The 16027-nt window shown below is 35.6% G+C and overlaps 1 protein-coding gene and 2 long non-coding RNA genes across 4 annotated transcripts in view; 1 reads left to right on the top strand and 2 right to left on the bottom strand.

The window, feature by feature from the left end:
* Positions 1-16027, top strand: part of LOC122836049 (voltage-dependent calcium channel subunit alpha-2/delta-4-like) — a 67827-nt gene that overhangs the window by 36503 nt on the left and 15297 nt on the right. The window contains exons 28-31 of the mRNA XM_044125694.1: positions 1551-1612; positions 3431-3445; positions 3523-3567; positions 3674-3736. Coding sequence (XP_043981629.1) covers positions 1551-1612; positions 3431-3445; positions 3523-3567; positions 3674-3736 — 185 coding nt within the window. The remainder of the gene's footprint in view (positions 1-1550; positions 1613-3430; positions 3446-3522; positions 3568-3673; positions 3737-16027) is intronic.
* LOC122836051 lies at positions 10025-13714 on the bottom strand. Of its 2 annotated transcripts, none has more exons than XR_006371393.1 (3): positions 13676-13714; positions 10946-11017; positions 10025-10629 (listed from the first exon to the last, which is right to left on the bottom strand). It is a non-coding gene; the product is annotated as an uncharacterized LOC122836051 (long non-coding RNA). The 2 variants fall into 2 exon arrangements; XR_006371394.1 differs by lacking the exon at positions 13676-13714 and adding an exon at positions 11399-11410.
* LOC122836050 lies at positions 14136-15149 on the bottom strand. Its single transcript, XR_006371392.1, has 3 exons — positions 15088-15149; positions 14509-14671; positions 14136-14321 (listed from the first exon to the last, which is right to left on the bottom strand). It is a non-coding gene; the product is annotated as an uncharacterized LOC122836050 (long non-coding RNA).

Below are 16027 nucleotides of genomic sequence, written 5' to 3'. Positions count from 1 at the left end.
ATTGTTCCTGAAGCCTGGGCTTCATAAGAAGTGCTGCTTTTAGATTAGGCTTAGAACTAAGTTTTGGAATGCTTTTGTGCTATTTTAACTCCAACTAGTTTTCCAAAATAGTTCCTAATCTAATGTTTTTCATCATTAAATATTTCTTCATAATACAGATGAGTGATCATCAGCATCAATATCATAATAATTTCTTTGAACATTTAATGACCTAAAGGTCATTCTTTACAGATGACCTAAAAGTTTTCACTTGGAGTTTGACTCATAATTTATGTTGTATAAGAAATAAATATGGTTATCTCTGTTGAACTTAAACCTTCTATCTTCAATATGAGTTTATTAATGGGAACCAGACAGCGACACAAAACATGACCAGTAGATTGGATTCTTACACAAAAACTAAATTACTTGAAATTAGGTCCAGGACAAACCGTGGTTACTTTTGATTAATGAATTGCATAGATTTTAACACAATGAAATTTTTTACGCAGTAAATTAAAATAATTTTTTACATATAAAGGTTCTGACCTTTGGTATGCCCATAAATCTGATGCACAATCAACGTTTAGAAATAACAGAGTTGACGATGAAGTTGCTTCTCCCAGTGAGAGCTGTGTTCAAGGTTTGCTAAAAGTAGTTAGCCTTGCAGCAAAGCTTTTCAAGACTGAAATAGCATCTCAATGCTATCTTTGTAGCAGCAGCACAACTGTCCCCAATGCTAATGCTAACACCCACAGTTCACATTTCTAAAGTGTTCTATGAATGATCAGGAGTTCCTGAAACACTTGAACGCTAATGGGTATAGCAACACTTTGCACCATTCTGATGCTTAAATAACCTAAATAAAAGATTAAAAACATTAAATATCTTTTCTGTTGAACTGATGTGTCTATTCAATAATTTAGCAACAAAAAGGAACTTTGAATTTGAAATGTTGCTTATTTCGATAATAAATAGTTTGATTAGAACGTGATTAATTATGATTAATTAATTATTTACAGACCCTGCAATTTTAATAGAGTCCCACCACTACCTAAAGTGAAGATATAGGACTTTTGTCTGACAACTTCTATATTTATCATGGAGGGAAACAGAACACATGGCAGTAAAACTTTAAGGCATTTAAGCAAAGGTTAAATTCCTATTTCCATAAATTCATCCATCCTTTTTCTATTCCTATGAGAAAAGGAGAGTCCACATTGGACAGGTCGCAGGTCCAACACCGGGCAACCTAGACACACTCACACTTATGGCAACTCAGAGGCCAGTAAACATAACCTGCATGTTTTTGGGCAGGGGGAGAAAGCTCCTACCTGTGCATGTGTCTTACCAATTCATGCACAGGTAGAATATGTTCATTTCTAAGCAGAAAGATGCCACTGTAAGCAAAAGCGCTAACAGCTCCATCCTCTGTACAGATAAAGGTAAGGCTTGGGCGATTTTCTGCCCTTAGTCCTTCTTCAGCAAACAAAAAAAGTGTTACCTCTGCAGATTCCATCTTGCCCTGCAGCTGTTCTTACACTGTGTGTGTTTGTGTCTCCTATTTTTAGCTATCGGGGTACAGATGTCCTTGGATTGGCTGGAGAAAAGGTTCTGGGCCATTGCCAAGCAGGTGAATGCAAGACGAAAGCACTCATGAGCACTTTGTGGGATTCAGTTGATAAACTGAATGATGCTGACTGTTAATCGTCTCTTTTCATTTTTAAATGTCCTCTTTTGCCCAAGTTCATATTTATTAGGGGTGCATCGATAAATCGGCCTGCGGATAAATCAGCCTTGATTTCCTTAATTCTGGGGGATTGATGATTGGCTGATACTACCATGTGTAGCTGATCTTATCGTCTGATCTTATGTAACTCAGCAAAGGTCTACAAATCAACTGTTCTCTTCTGCTCTACTGTGAGAGAGGTTTGACTGACAGACTGACCTCCCAGGTCATGTCCAAACGTTCCCACTGTTATCAACTCAATGACTTTCTTGCTATATTTAACAACATTTCTCTCGGCAGGTCAGGCTTTTAAAAATCTTTAAACCAGTAATTGGCCAGAAAACTGCAATCGGTGCGCTCCTAATAGATACCTCACACTACCATTGAACCTTCCTTATTTTGTTATGTTTCTTGGTGTATCATCCTCAATCTCTGAGAAAAAGTAAAAATTGAGATTGCTATCCTGTAAACATAAAAACATCTTACAGACTGCTTGTTGCACAATGTACAACTAAACATATCTGTGCTTATAGTGACATAACAAAGACTCTTTTCAACAATGTTGCTATTAACATTTCCAAAAATCCCTTTTTAATTTCTGATACTTACATTCAGTAAAAAACAACAACAACAACAACAAAAGCAAGTTGTTGTTTTGGTAGCTAAGTATACATACTGTATTAAATATCTGTCCTCAACTGAACTGAAACTCAAAGTCTAAATGTCTGGTGAGCAACAGCAGCTAGTCCACAGACCCCAAAAGACTCTTACGAGGGTCTTTTTCTCTCATTTTTGTTCATTTATCTGCTTAGTGTTTTGCTGTTCACTGGTCAACATTGTTTCGGTAACAGAAATGGAAAATGGAAGATAATCATGGAACAAGATGTTAAGTTATATTTGATCTTGGTCCCTTAAGATAATATGAAATAGAAGATACAATCATAATCATTTTTATTATTATTAATGAAGACATTCCTAAACTAACCATAACCAAACGTATGCAAACATGAAGACGAGATAAAGATAAAGTGAAAAGAAGGGAATCAGTGATTTGCTCTGTTGATTAGAGGTGGGAGGGACCAGCCACCGCAAACCTGCTTCATCTCTCACTAAACTAAATCCCTCTACTGGACACGCATGATTCTTCTTCACTGTTCCTGTCTGGAACAGACAGATGCTGATCATATGTATGACAATTTGGATATGTGACATAAGTATCAAAATAGATCCCTGTTAGATGTGTTTTGCCTGTTGTGTTCATCAAGTGAAGGTTCAGGATCAGGTTTCAGTGGAATGCCTATTTTTAGTAACAAGAAATGTTTGGAATCATTAGCTTGACTGGCTTCTGGCTTGCAGTGTTGTTTTTCATCAACCTCCAAACTGAAACTTTTAATAATATCAAATAATTTAAGTTCATTGTCACTCATTCTGCACCTGGGATGGATCCTGGCCAAGTGACTCTGTTTTTTCATGTTATATTCAACATCAAAATGCCCATATTCTCAAAACATGAAGATAATCAACTTTTGTCTTTTGTAAATAAAGTCAGAATCGTCCATCTTGATGCATCAGAAAATACTTTTGTTTTCCCATTCCCTCAAATTATTCCCTCCCAAGTCATAAATATAGGAATGACTGGTGTGTGGAGCATGATAATGTTGAACTGATTTAAATCTGTAGCTTTTTGTCTTCTTCACTTTTCTTTGTGTGTGTTTCTTCTAGCCCAGCGACACAGATGTAAGTAAAGAGGTTTTATTATTATTATTTTTACTTCTCTCATCAAGTTAAAGTGACCTTCTTTTTTTGGCTTTCAGTGCTCAAATGTTGAGGGGGTGTGTCCTCTGAGCTGTGAAAATGATGTAAGTACATGACTTTACCTTTTATATGATGCTCTTCACAAAAGCTATTCCCTTTGATTTTAACAACAAATAACTACAAGAATTAGTTTTGCTCATATTTTATCAGGACCTGAGTTGCTACCTAGTCGACAACAATGGCTTCATCCTGCTTTCCAAAGAGAGGAATGAAGTAAGTTTCACTGGCAATTCTGCTCTTGTTATAACTCTGATATAGCTCTAAACAAATACCACAGTTGTGCAATAAAAGATAAGTAATGTTTTATTTACAATTAAACCATGAAAGCATCTAAAAAAGAAGTAGTGTCTGGTGCCTATCTGTGTGGAATCCTTACTTCTACAGCCATAAAATCAAAATTAGTTTTACATATAAATGTGATCATAATGATGTTAAAACACTATGACGTTCTTCTTTAATAAAACCTTGATTCTGGAGACTTTATTAGTCTTTAGTTATTTATTTCACTTTAGCTAAAGACATCTTGTCTCATGTAGTAATTTAAAGACAACAGTTTTGTGTTCGTTAAAATAGTCTGAGAGAGAACGCAACAAAATAGCAGCACAACCAGACAATGAAATGTTTAATCTGATTCTTTGAGTAACGAATTCAATCAAACACTCAAAGAAAAACAATATCTCATTTGTATCTAGATAATAACTGCATTCAATTCAAATTTCATGTATTTCATTTCTGCACCTAAACACCAATAGTAGTTTTGATCATTTTCAAACAGCTGGGTTTTTTTTCCGGAGTTGGCAAAGTTCCAAAATACCAATCACTTTTATGCTGGACACTTTTGGAAAGCTGTAATTACATCAAAACCAAACTGTAATCAGAAATTGGATTTCTTAATCTCTGAAAGCAGAAATTTAGAAGCCTCTGCTCCAGAGGTTTTTTAATCTAAAACTTTGGAAGCAAAATATAAAATCACACATGGTTCTTTGTGCAATATTGACAAATTGACAAAAGATATTTTTGCTTATAGTGGTGAGCAAAGTCTTTTTGAAATTAATTTAAGACTTACTTATTTTTGAACCAATATTTTTGAACCAAGGCTACTTGAAATCCCAAAGCTGCATTTTTTTATAATTATTCAGATTTAGTTGTGGAACTGCTCTTTATCTTTCTGACTGTTATTTTGGATGAAAAAGGAAATTCAGGGTTTTGGGACTCTTTGGATCATTTTATGGTCTCATCAAAAACATCTGGATGGTTCATGGGATTTAAATGCAGATTAGGATTTAACCCACATGTTTATGGTGCATTAAGGAGATTACAGCAGCTGTTACAACAGCTAGCATTATCTGACCTTGGTGGAGCCTTATAGAGAGGTGCCAGTTTGGAGAAGGTCTGATGGTTTATAACCATGCAAGAAAAATTCGTCAAACCTGCTTATCAAAAAACTGTACAATGTTATGTCTGTCAGACGAGACTGAGGAGCAGGGCTGACCCAAGCCTCCATAGGGCCTTAAGCAAAATTTGGTTTTGGGGCCCTCTAGTTCTGCTAACAGTGTGGACAGGCTACAATCAGCAGTCCGATCATTAGACCATTCACACACCTGCTATAAATCTATTGCATCTCTAGCAGTGCTATTTACATTATATACATGTCCTCTAGGATACATTTATTGGCCAAATGATTTATCAACCAGTTGATATCTGGGGGCCGATTTCCTTTATTTTGGGGAATCATGATTGGCCGATACTTACATGTGAAGCCCATCTTATCTCCTAATCTTATCTTCGTCATCAAAGGTTTAAAAATCAGTCTCTGTCCTCATCTGCTCTACAGTTAGAGGTGTGACTGACAGACCGACCTACTAGGTCAGTTCTGAACGTTTACAGTTACACTGAAAAAAATAACTCTTTGGATGAACATAAAAAAATCATGGAAAGGATTTTCACCTGATTACTTTGCTTTATTTCAGTAACATGTAATTTTGTTACTCCTATTTAAAGCAAATGTGTTAAGTCAAGTTAGTTTATTAAGGTTATTCCAATGCAAAGCAATTGTGTTGGCTCAACTAAATATATTATGGTTATTCTAATTTAAATAAAATCAGTTGGCTCAACTTATTTTATTACGGTTATTCTATTAAGTTTTGGCTGAACTTAATATATTATGGTTATTCCAATTTAAAGCAAATGTGTTGGCTCAATATAATTTATTAAGGTTGATTCAACTCATTTACTATAGTTGGACCCAATGTAATTTAAAAGAGCCAGCCCAAATAATTTGCAATGCTTTGGACCAAATAATTTACTTGACTAATGGCAATTTAGTTGAAACCAACTTTTTTTTTTCTCCAAAGAGTTTTTGAAACACTAGTGGCTCGTATTTTTTTGAGACAGTAGGCAGACAGGGTGAGGACATGCTGCAAAGGTTGCCAGGACCAGGAGTCGAACCAGCAACATCTGCATCGAGGACTAAGGCCTCCAAACGTGCAGTGTGCTAAACCCTTGCGCCATTACAGCACGCTGGAGAAACCAACCCGATGTTACAGTGATACCTTCACAATACTTATTAAGTTTATCCAACTCATAAAAATTTTGTTGGCTCAACAAACATGCTTCATGCTGAAAGAAAGCTATTTAATCGTGTGAAAATCTTTTGCATGATTTAATTATGTTAATTTAAAGACTTTTCTTAAAAAAAGTGTTTTTCAAAAAAAACTTTTTTTTACAGTTCTTAAATGCTGAAAGAAATTTAAGAACTATTTCAGTGCAGTTCTTAAATGCCAATAGTGCCCTGCAGAAAAAAACAAATATCTATAGTTTAATGTGTAACTAAAACCACTTTGAAGTTTTCCCAGACGCAAAACAGTTATGTTGTATAATCCCTTGTGATCCCCTGATCTTGCTAGACCCTCTTCGGAGGGAAATGAATCTGACTAAATTGAATCACGTTATCTCAACTTGAATATATGTTATTCAAGTTAAGACAAAAAACGATTGTCTCATGGGGTCTCGTGTGATGTCTCGTGATTTGCCATGATCTCGCATGATATCCCATGATCTCACTTGTTATCTTAAGCACAAGATCAGTCTGACTATAATGAATCATGTTATCTCAACATGATTAAATTTCATAAACGTTAAGTTGTTGAATTTTTTGTTTATCCAACATGACTGTATCACGTTTTTGTTTGAAACATGAAATTATTGTGTTGAAAGTACATGATATTCTTTTGTTAATATAATAAAGTTAATTTTTTCAGTGTACAAAAATGACAAAAATGATTGTCTCGTGTGAACTCGTGTGATATCCCGTGATCTCACACGGCTTCAGCACAAGATTAATTTGACTATAATGAATCATGTTATCTTAACGTGATTAAATTTCATAAATGTGAAGTTCTTGAATTTTTTGTTTATCCAACATGATTGTATCACGTTTTGTTTAAAACATGAAATTATTTAGTTAAAAGTACATGATATTCTTTTGTTAATCTGATAACCCCCTAAATTCATTTTTTACAGTGTACATACACCATCAAATATATACTATTGTGAAAACAAATCAATTCATAGTAAAATTGTGTGTTTTTGATATTATTATGACAAAGAAATTATTACTAAAAAAACAAATAATTCAGCTCTACTGAGGGGGCCCCTTAGTGACCCTGGGGCCCTAAGCGGCTGCTTAGTTTGCTTTGCCTTGGGTCGGCCTTGCTATGCAGGTATAGAAACTAATGGATTGATAGTAATATTATGCTTTATATACAGTGGCGGAGCCAGAGAGGTGGCCGGGGTGGCATTTGCCACCCCCAACAGAGCCCTTGCCACCCCTACTGCCACCCCACTGGAAATGGTCATTTTAAAATATAATACTTATGAGATCGGCAAAGATTTGCCAGGAAAACTGTAATTTCCGACTGTCCCTGAAGTCAGCTCGACGCAGTAGCAGCTCACTGACGCTGTTCATTGGTTAAACTGACATGTGGTTCCTGCTTGATCCAAAACACACCCGCGGCTTTAGAGTACATCATTGAGGAGTTTTGCAGGTATTTACATTTTACCGCTCAGCGGTAACCGCTGAGTTACCTTCCTAATGAGAGGCGGCACTTGTCATACATTTCTAAAAAGAAAGAAAAAAAAAAGGTTGTGCACCGCTCCGTAGTGCCTCGTTTATTATATTAGCCATGCTAGTGCTGATAGATCGTGTTTTAGACAGATTCTTTCAACATGTTTTAGTGCACATGCTGCCCTGTAATGTTTTATTCATTTGGCCAGGATATATCTCCCAGCTCTTGCTTGAAATGTGTGTGGTGAGCAGTGATGTTAGTAACGCGTTAATTTGTAACGCGTTACTGACGTCGGACCACTTTTTTCAGTAACTAGTAATCTAACGCGTTGCTATTTCAAATCCAGTAATCATTTCCCGGATGATCCGTCCCGCTGTGTCTTTGTTAATGTCAAGTTAACTTATTACCTCTGAATGACGTCGAGCTTCGCGTTGCGCTCCAGAAAACTGCAAACATCGAGACCAATATGAACAGCGCAATAAACGTGAAAACAGCCACGAATGAACGTGTCCGTAGTTGGCAATAATTATAATGGCAACTTAAAGCCACTATAATTATTAATGTTAAGATAGGTGTCGCAAATCTGTGCGGCCATCTGAGCTGTGGAGCTGCAGGAGGAGCTCTGTGCGCTGCGACATCAAACGCAGGGCCGTAACGCAGAACCTGAAGGTTGGGGGGGGGAGTTAAAATCCTTCTTAGAGTTTTCCAGACAACAGTGGACCACAAAATTACTCACGTTTTTTTTATTTTTTTGTACAATCTCCTCTTCAGTTCAACCTTATCAGTGGAGACACATTGTTGATGTTACCATTATAAAATAGCTGACAATTAAGAATTGGCAAAGCTCAGTGTGATTTTCACAGGAGGTGGAGGTTGTTGTCAGCAGCTGCTGAAATTAACTAAAAAGTTATTTTTAATGTAACTTAGTTACTTTCCAAATCAAGTAGTCAGTAATCTAACTAAGTTACTTTTTCAAGGAGTAATCAGTAGTCCGATTAAAGTTACTTTTTCAAAGTAACTATGCCATCACTGGTGGTGAGAATATGTGAAAAACCATGAAGTTTTATAATGACTGAAATGTAAGTAGGCTATGTCATATGAAAGCTTTGAATTATAACCTAACTAGTTATATTAATTAATTTCATTAATCTATTTTTAATTTAGTATTATTTTAGCTAGCTACAGAATGAAATGAAAATATGGTCATCCTATATATGGACCCCTCTGATAAAGCCTTGCTCACCCTTTGGCCACCCCTTAAAAAAAAGTCTAGCTACGCCACTGTTTATATATATATATATATATATATATATGTATATATATATATATATATATATATATACACACACACACCCACACGCACACGCACACACACACACACACGCACACACACACATACGGGTTTTGGTGGTTTAGAGGGACAATTTTTTCAAACCAGTTTTTTGCAACACTAAACAGTCACCCCTTTCCACTTGTGCTAGAAAGACCTAGTAAGTTGTCAAAAATCTTGTTTGAGCTACACAACATAGATCTCACTTGAAAACTTCAATACACACATCAGAACTCAAAATACAAGAACCTGATGCAATGCTGTATTAGAAGGACAGACGATAATGAGGTGCTTGGCTCCGCCCATGATACCAACAGTAATTGTCAGGGCCAATTTTATTTATCAGGACCACAGCATACACAAACATGAAATATATATGTATTAAGTCCAAACATGGAAATATGGAATATGGCTACACAGAAAGTGGACTTTATTTACAGCACCTTCACTAAGAACTAGAGCAACAATTCTGTTTGTGAACATAAAGGAAAATCTGTGAATGGCAAAGTTAAATGAATTACGGGTCTATTGTTAAATCAAAAGATAATGCTGGCATTCTATTATAGTGGCCAGTTGTCCTTTCTTGATGTGTTAGCCAAAGTGCCTCATGACAGCAATCTCCAGGGAGATCATGGATGCTTTTTTGCTCTCCTAGCACTTTCCATAGATGCTAGAAAAAAGAAATAATTCATTAGTGAAAACCAACTCCAATTGTTAATTTTTCTTGGTTATAAATTATGTAATGCCTGTTTTCAAATAAGCATTCATAAAGAACATACATTAGTGGGAGAAGCTACAGAAATGAGCATGTAGGTTGCATCGATGAAAATTAATTTCTGCAAATGCCAAACAGGTTAACACTTGGTATGGTTGCTTGGTATGTATGATTAATTATTTGAGGGAATTCTAGAAAAAATTTTTTTTTTCATAATTTAAAATTGCATTTGTTTGACAAACAGGCCTCAGCAGCTGGTGAAGAACCATCCAAAGCCAAAAGACTTGTTCCTCCTTCTAATGCTGGTGCCTAGTCTTTTTTCCAGTGAAGGAGATCCCACTCTGAACCATCTCACTGACTCCACCAAAATACAGATTCTGTACAGGTGCAGCATCAGCAAAGGGCCATTTATTGAGATCTCTGGTTTCCTAAAACCAGAGATTAATCAAATTTTAGATGTTAAATTTGGTTAATATCTTAAAATTAACCAAATTTAAAGATATACTCTGATTACTTTGCTTATTAGTTTTGTGGTGCTTTGATATTTTGAAAAAAATATAAATATGTGAATGTATTTCAGATTAAGATTGGGATAGAGAAAGTAGTATAAACAGTCCCATTACTGATCACCAAATTAGATTTTCTAGCATCTGAACATTGGCTGTGTGAAAGTTTATCATTTTAATACAAGGCACAGTTAAATGGTATGTGTGTGGTAATTTAAGCCAGATGACATATTGGATAATGTCTGCTCAAAATATCATGCATAAAGAATAACATGGTCACCCTATTGCCTTTCAGTGGTGTAGATCATTACTTTTGACCATGCTTCAGTTGTGCTTTTGAGCTTAACTAGCTTGGTGTTTCAAGACTTGTGTAGGTGTGGTGATTTACCAGAATTTTTATTTGTGTTCCTTTTTCTGCGGGGCTCTATGTCCTTCTGTTTTAGTTTTCTGTTGAGCTCTTTCCCCTTACCATCTGTGTTTACTTTGTGCTGAAAAGAACATATAAAAAATATGGGGTTAATCAACTGAAAAGTAAAGAACACTCGCTTAAGGTGAGTCTCTTCCCAATGTAGAAAACAGTTCTCCATATTCCTGCACATTACATGTTGAATATTACACAAGACCTGTGTGTCTGTGCACTTCTACATGTAACTTTCATTTTTTTGTAACTTCAAAACTCAGTCCTCTATATACCTGCATCTTACATGATGAATATTACACAAGACCTGTTTGTTTGAACAGTAGTTAATACCATTTTAATGACTTCATTTAGAAAATAAGTTGGTCTTTGGAGACCAATAGTACCTCAGGAGGGTTGGTTAAAAAGGATCCCCATGCATCCACGTCACCAGCCTGATACGGTTCCTTTTTGGAAATCTGAAATGTAAAGAACACTCATTGAATGCGAGTTTGTTCCCAATGTAGAAAACAGTCCTCCTTATTCAGGGACCTTACATTTTGAGTATTACACAGGACCTGCGTGTATAGGCGTTTCTACATGTCACTTTCATTCTTTCAAAACTATGTCCTCCTTATTCTGGCACCTTACATGATGAGTAATACACAGGACCTTTGTGTATGGGCGTTTTACATGTAACTTTCATTCTTTTGTACTTGTAATTTCAAACCTCTGTCCTCCCTTTTAATGCAGCTTTACATATCAAGTTCTAGACAATACCTGTGTGTTTGAACAGTACTTAATAACATTTCAATGACTTAGTTTTAGAAAATATGTTGGTTGTTGGACACCAAAATTACCTCTGGAGGGTTGGTTGAACAGGATCTGCATGTTTCCACATCACCAGCCTGACACAATTCATCTTTGGAAATCTGAAATGTAAAGAACACTCATTGAATGCGAGTTTGTTCCCAATGTAGAAAACAGTCCTCCTTATTCAGGGACCTTACATTTTGAGTATTACACAGGACCTGCGTGTATAGGCATTTCTACATGTCACTTTCATTCTTTCAAAACTATGTCCTCCTTATTCTGGCACCTTACATGATGAGTAATACACAGGACCTTTGTGTATGGGCGTTTTTACATGTAACTTTCATTCTTTTGTACTTGTAATTTCAAACCTCTGTCCTCCCTTTTAATGCAGCTTTACATATCAAGTTCTAGACAATACCTGTGTGTTTGAACAGTACTTAATAACATTTCGATGACTTAGTTTTAGAAAATATGTTGGTTGTTGGACACCAAAATTACCTCTGGAGGGTTGGTTGAACAGGATCTGCATGTTTCCACATCACCAGCCTGACACAATTCATCTTTGGAAATCTGAAATGTAAAGAACACTCATTGAATGCGAGTTTGTTCCCAATGTAGAAAACAGTCCTCCTTATTCAGGGACCTTACATTTTGAGTATTACACAGGACCTACGTGTATAGGCGTTTCTACATGTCACTTTCATTCTTTCAAAACTATGTCCTCCTTATTCTGGCACCTTACATGATGAGTAATACACAGGGCCTCTGTGTATGGCGGTTTCTACATGTAACTTTCATTCTTTTGTACTTGTAATTTCAAACCTCTGTCCTCCCTTTTAATGCAGCTTTACATATCAAGTTCTAGACAATACCTGTGTGTTTGAACAGTACTTCATATCATTTCAATTACTTAGTTTTAGAAAATATGTTGGTTGTTGGACACCAAAATTACCTCTGGAGGGTTGGTTGAACAGGATTCGTTTCCACATCAACAGCCTGACACAATTCATCTTTGGAAATCTGAAATGTAAAGAACACTCATTGAATCCAAGTTTGTTCCCAATGTAGAAAACAGTCCTCCTTATTCAGGGACCTTACATTTTGAGTATTACACAGGACCTGCGTGTATTGGCGTTTCTACATGTCACTTTCATTCTTTCAAAACTATGTCCTCCTTATTCTGGCACCTTGCATGATGAGTATTACACAGGACCTTTGTGTATGGGCGTTTTTACATGTAACTTTCATTCTTTTGTACTTGTAATTTCAAACCTCTGTCCTCCCTTTTAATGCAGCTTTACATATCAAGTTCTAGACAATACCTGTGTGTTTGAACAGTACTTAATAACATTTCAATGACTTAGTTTTAGAAAATATGTTGGTTGTTGGACACCAAAATTACCTCTGGAGGGTTGGTTGAACAGGATCCGCATGTTTCCACATCACCAGCCTGACACAATTTCTCTTTGGAAATCTGAAATGTAAAGAACACTCATTGAATGTGAGTTTGTTCCCAATGTAGAAAACAGTCCTCCTTATTCAGGGACCTTACATTTTTAGTACTACACAGGACCTGTGTGTATAGGCGTTTCTACATGTCATTTTCAATCTTCTGTATTTGTAATTTTAAAGCTATGTCCTCCTTATTCTGGCACCTTACATGATGAGTATTACACAGGACCTTTGTGTATGGGCGTTTTTACATGTAACTTTCATTCTTTTGTACTTGTAATTTCAAACCTCTGTCCTCCCTTTTAATGCAGCTTTACATATCAAGTTCTAGACAATACCTGTGTGTTTGAACAGTACTTAATAACATTTCTATGACTTAGTTTTAGAAAATAAAATATGTTGGTCGTTGGACACCAAAATTACCTCTGGAGGGTTGGTTGAACAGGATCTGCATGTTTCCACATCACCAGCCTGACACAATTCATCTTTGGAAATCTGAAATGTAAAGAACACTCATTGAATGCGAGTTTGTTCCCAATGTAGAAAACAGTCCTTATTCAGGGACCTTACATTTTGAGTATTACACAGGACCTGCGTGTATAGGCATTTCTACATGTCACTTTCATTCTTTCAAAACTATGTCCTCCTTGGCAACTTACATGATGAGTATTACACAGGACCTCTGTGTATGGGCGTTTCTACATGTAACTTTCATTCTTTTGTACTTGTAATTTCAAACCTCTGTCCTCCCTTTTAATGCAGCTTTACATATCAAGTACTAGACAATACTTGTGTGTTTGAACAGTACTTAATATCATTTCAATGACTTAGTTTTAGATAATATGTTGGTCGTTGGACACCAAAATTACCTCTGGAGGGTTGGTTGAACAGGATCCGCATGTTTCCACATCACCAGCCTGACACAATTCATCTTTGGTAATCTGAAATGAAGAGATGTATACTGAATGAGTCCATAGAAAAATAAAATCCACCTATTTAATGAACCTGTCCAGCTGATTGTTAAACAGACATTTTATGTATTGACACTGCAAAATATGTCTCCTGCTATAAAATGTTCATTAATATAAGGTCAAAATATATTAATTTACATATGACAGTTTCTAGCATTTTGGATAGCACTGAAAAAGTTGAAATAGGGGTCTGGTTAAGTCTTTCTCCAAAATCTGGTTTTTAGGCACTCTGCTAATCACTTCTTGTTTTCAACTATAATGAAACTCTGTACTACAACTTGACATTTCCTTCAAAAATATTTTCAATGCTAGTAGAATGACTTGTGATAGTATTTTCACACTTACTAGTACGCTTCTTCTCCATAGCCAGTCAGAATCACTACAATTATAAGTCATTTCTTCCCCTGGACCAATATCTTTGAGTGCAAACAAACAGAGATGACGTCTTCCATCCACCCTTGTAACTTTCATTTTGTTGTTTGTGTTCATCTCTTCATCATTTACCAGCCTCCCCAATGATCCATGTTCTCTGGCAGCATCAACACTAAAATATTAAGTATGCTATAAGAATAATTATACCATGCAAGGGAAATGATTTTGCATATTTGGTGTTTGCATGTCAGAAGAATATTCCTCCTCCAACTAAAACTACTTTTACTGATGAAGCTGAAAATGTTTACATCACTTTGATTAAATATAAAATAAAAAACAACATTAAAACAGTCACATACCAAAGCTGTTGTCCATTGAACTTGAAATCAAACATAAAAGCCTGGAGTGCATCATGGTAAATTTTCAATCGGTTTTCTTGTTCCTTCCTACTTATGACTTCCCCTCTGCACTCAATAAGGAAATCTCCTTTTTGAAAGCACTGGCAGCTGAACACACCCCGACCTGCAGGTAAACATAATGAGTAAGGTTGAATAAACTTTAAACAATGCATATCTTTCAAATAGTAGCAAATGAGATTATTAAAATTTTTTCAAAATCAGTTAATTGATCTAATTTGAGGTCTTTCTGTGTTACTTTAACATTTGTTTGTCAGCTGAGTGGTGCTTCTAAATGTCACTCATTCTTTTATACTTGGAATTTCAAAACACAGTCCTCCTTTATACATATATATATATATATATATATATATATATATATATATATATATATATATATATATATATATATATATATATATATGATCTATGCTAATGTGCAGTAGTATAAAATAGTTTAAAAGTCAAAAGCAAGACAAAAGTAAACAAAAACAATCCTTTAATAAACTCTGGAATCCTGTACGTAAAAAAGTCACAACTCACCTTTAAATGAATTGATGTATTTTACATCAAATCCCTCTTTATCTTCACCCAAGGAGAATAATAGCTGGCATCATGTTTGGGATTTCTTTTTGCTCTCTGAGACCTTGTTGCTGACATCTCCTGCAAAGATCAGAGTAATTTGTTGTTGAGTAACAACATGATGCTGTACATCAGGAGTGTCAAACTCCAGGCATCGAGGGGTAGTGTACTGCAACTTTTAGATGTTCCTCTGGTCCAAAACACCTGAATTATATGACTGAATTAGCTTCTAAGGGCAGTCAAGTTGATGACCTGCTGATGACCACCTCATTTGATCCAGCCATGTGGCATCACAGACACATCTAAAAGTTATTGTATACAAGCCCTCAAGACCTTGAGTTTGACACCTCTGTACACAATATGATTTGATTTTATTGTATGCGAAAAACCTGTACTGAAGTACACAGTATTACATAATTGACTTTCTATTGACAGGTTCTCAAAACCTTCAAATATTAAAACATTATCTTAATAGTAATGATTATTACAAAGGATAATTTGTACCTGTGAAAGAATATCACTCACTGATGCAAAGAAAATGTCCAAATACAGTTTTGTCTAATTCTGGAGTGAGCCACCTTCCCTTTAAACTCTGGTACACTGACTAAGATGGTTGGTGATAAATTCTTCAGAATTACAAATCATGTCTACTGTACCATGTTGATAGAATAGGAGGGTACAACAAAAGGAGAAATCCATTTTGTTTCTGAAGCACACAAGGTCAGATTTTTTTTCAGAAACAAGAAAACAAATTTATTTGAGTTATATTTTGTAACTTTCATTCAATATTTCAAAGTTAAATAGTTTATCATACATCTTTCTTTAATTAGGAATCAACAGTAAGATGGTATCTCTCACCAGCAATGTTTAATCTTTTATCAGGAAGGTCACTTCTTTTAAT

This window comes from Gambusia affinis, linkage group LG08 (genome assembly GCF_019740435.1).
Source record: "Gambusia affinis linkage group LG08, SWU_Gaff_1.0, whole genome shotgun sequence".
Taxonomy (NCBI): Eukaryota; Metazoa; Chordata; class Actinopteri; order Cyprinodontiformes; family Poeciliidae; genus Gambusia; species Gambusia affinis.
The sequence above is the reverse complement of the archived record's forward strand: the minus strand, read 5'-3'. Positions and strand labels throughout refer to the sequence as shown.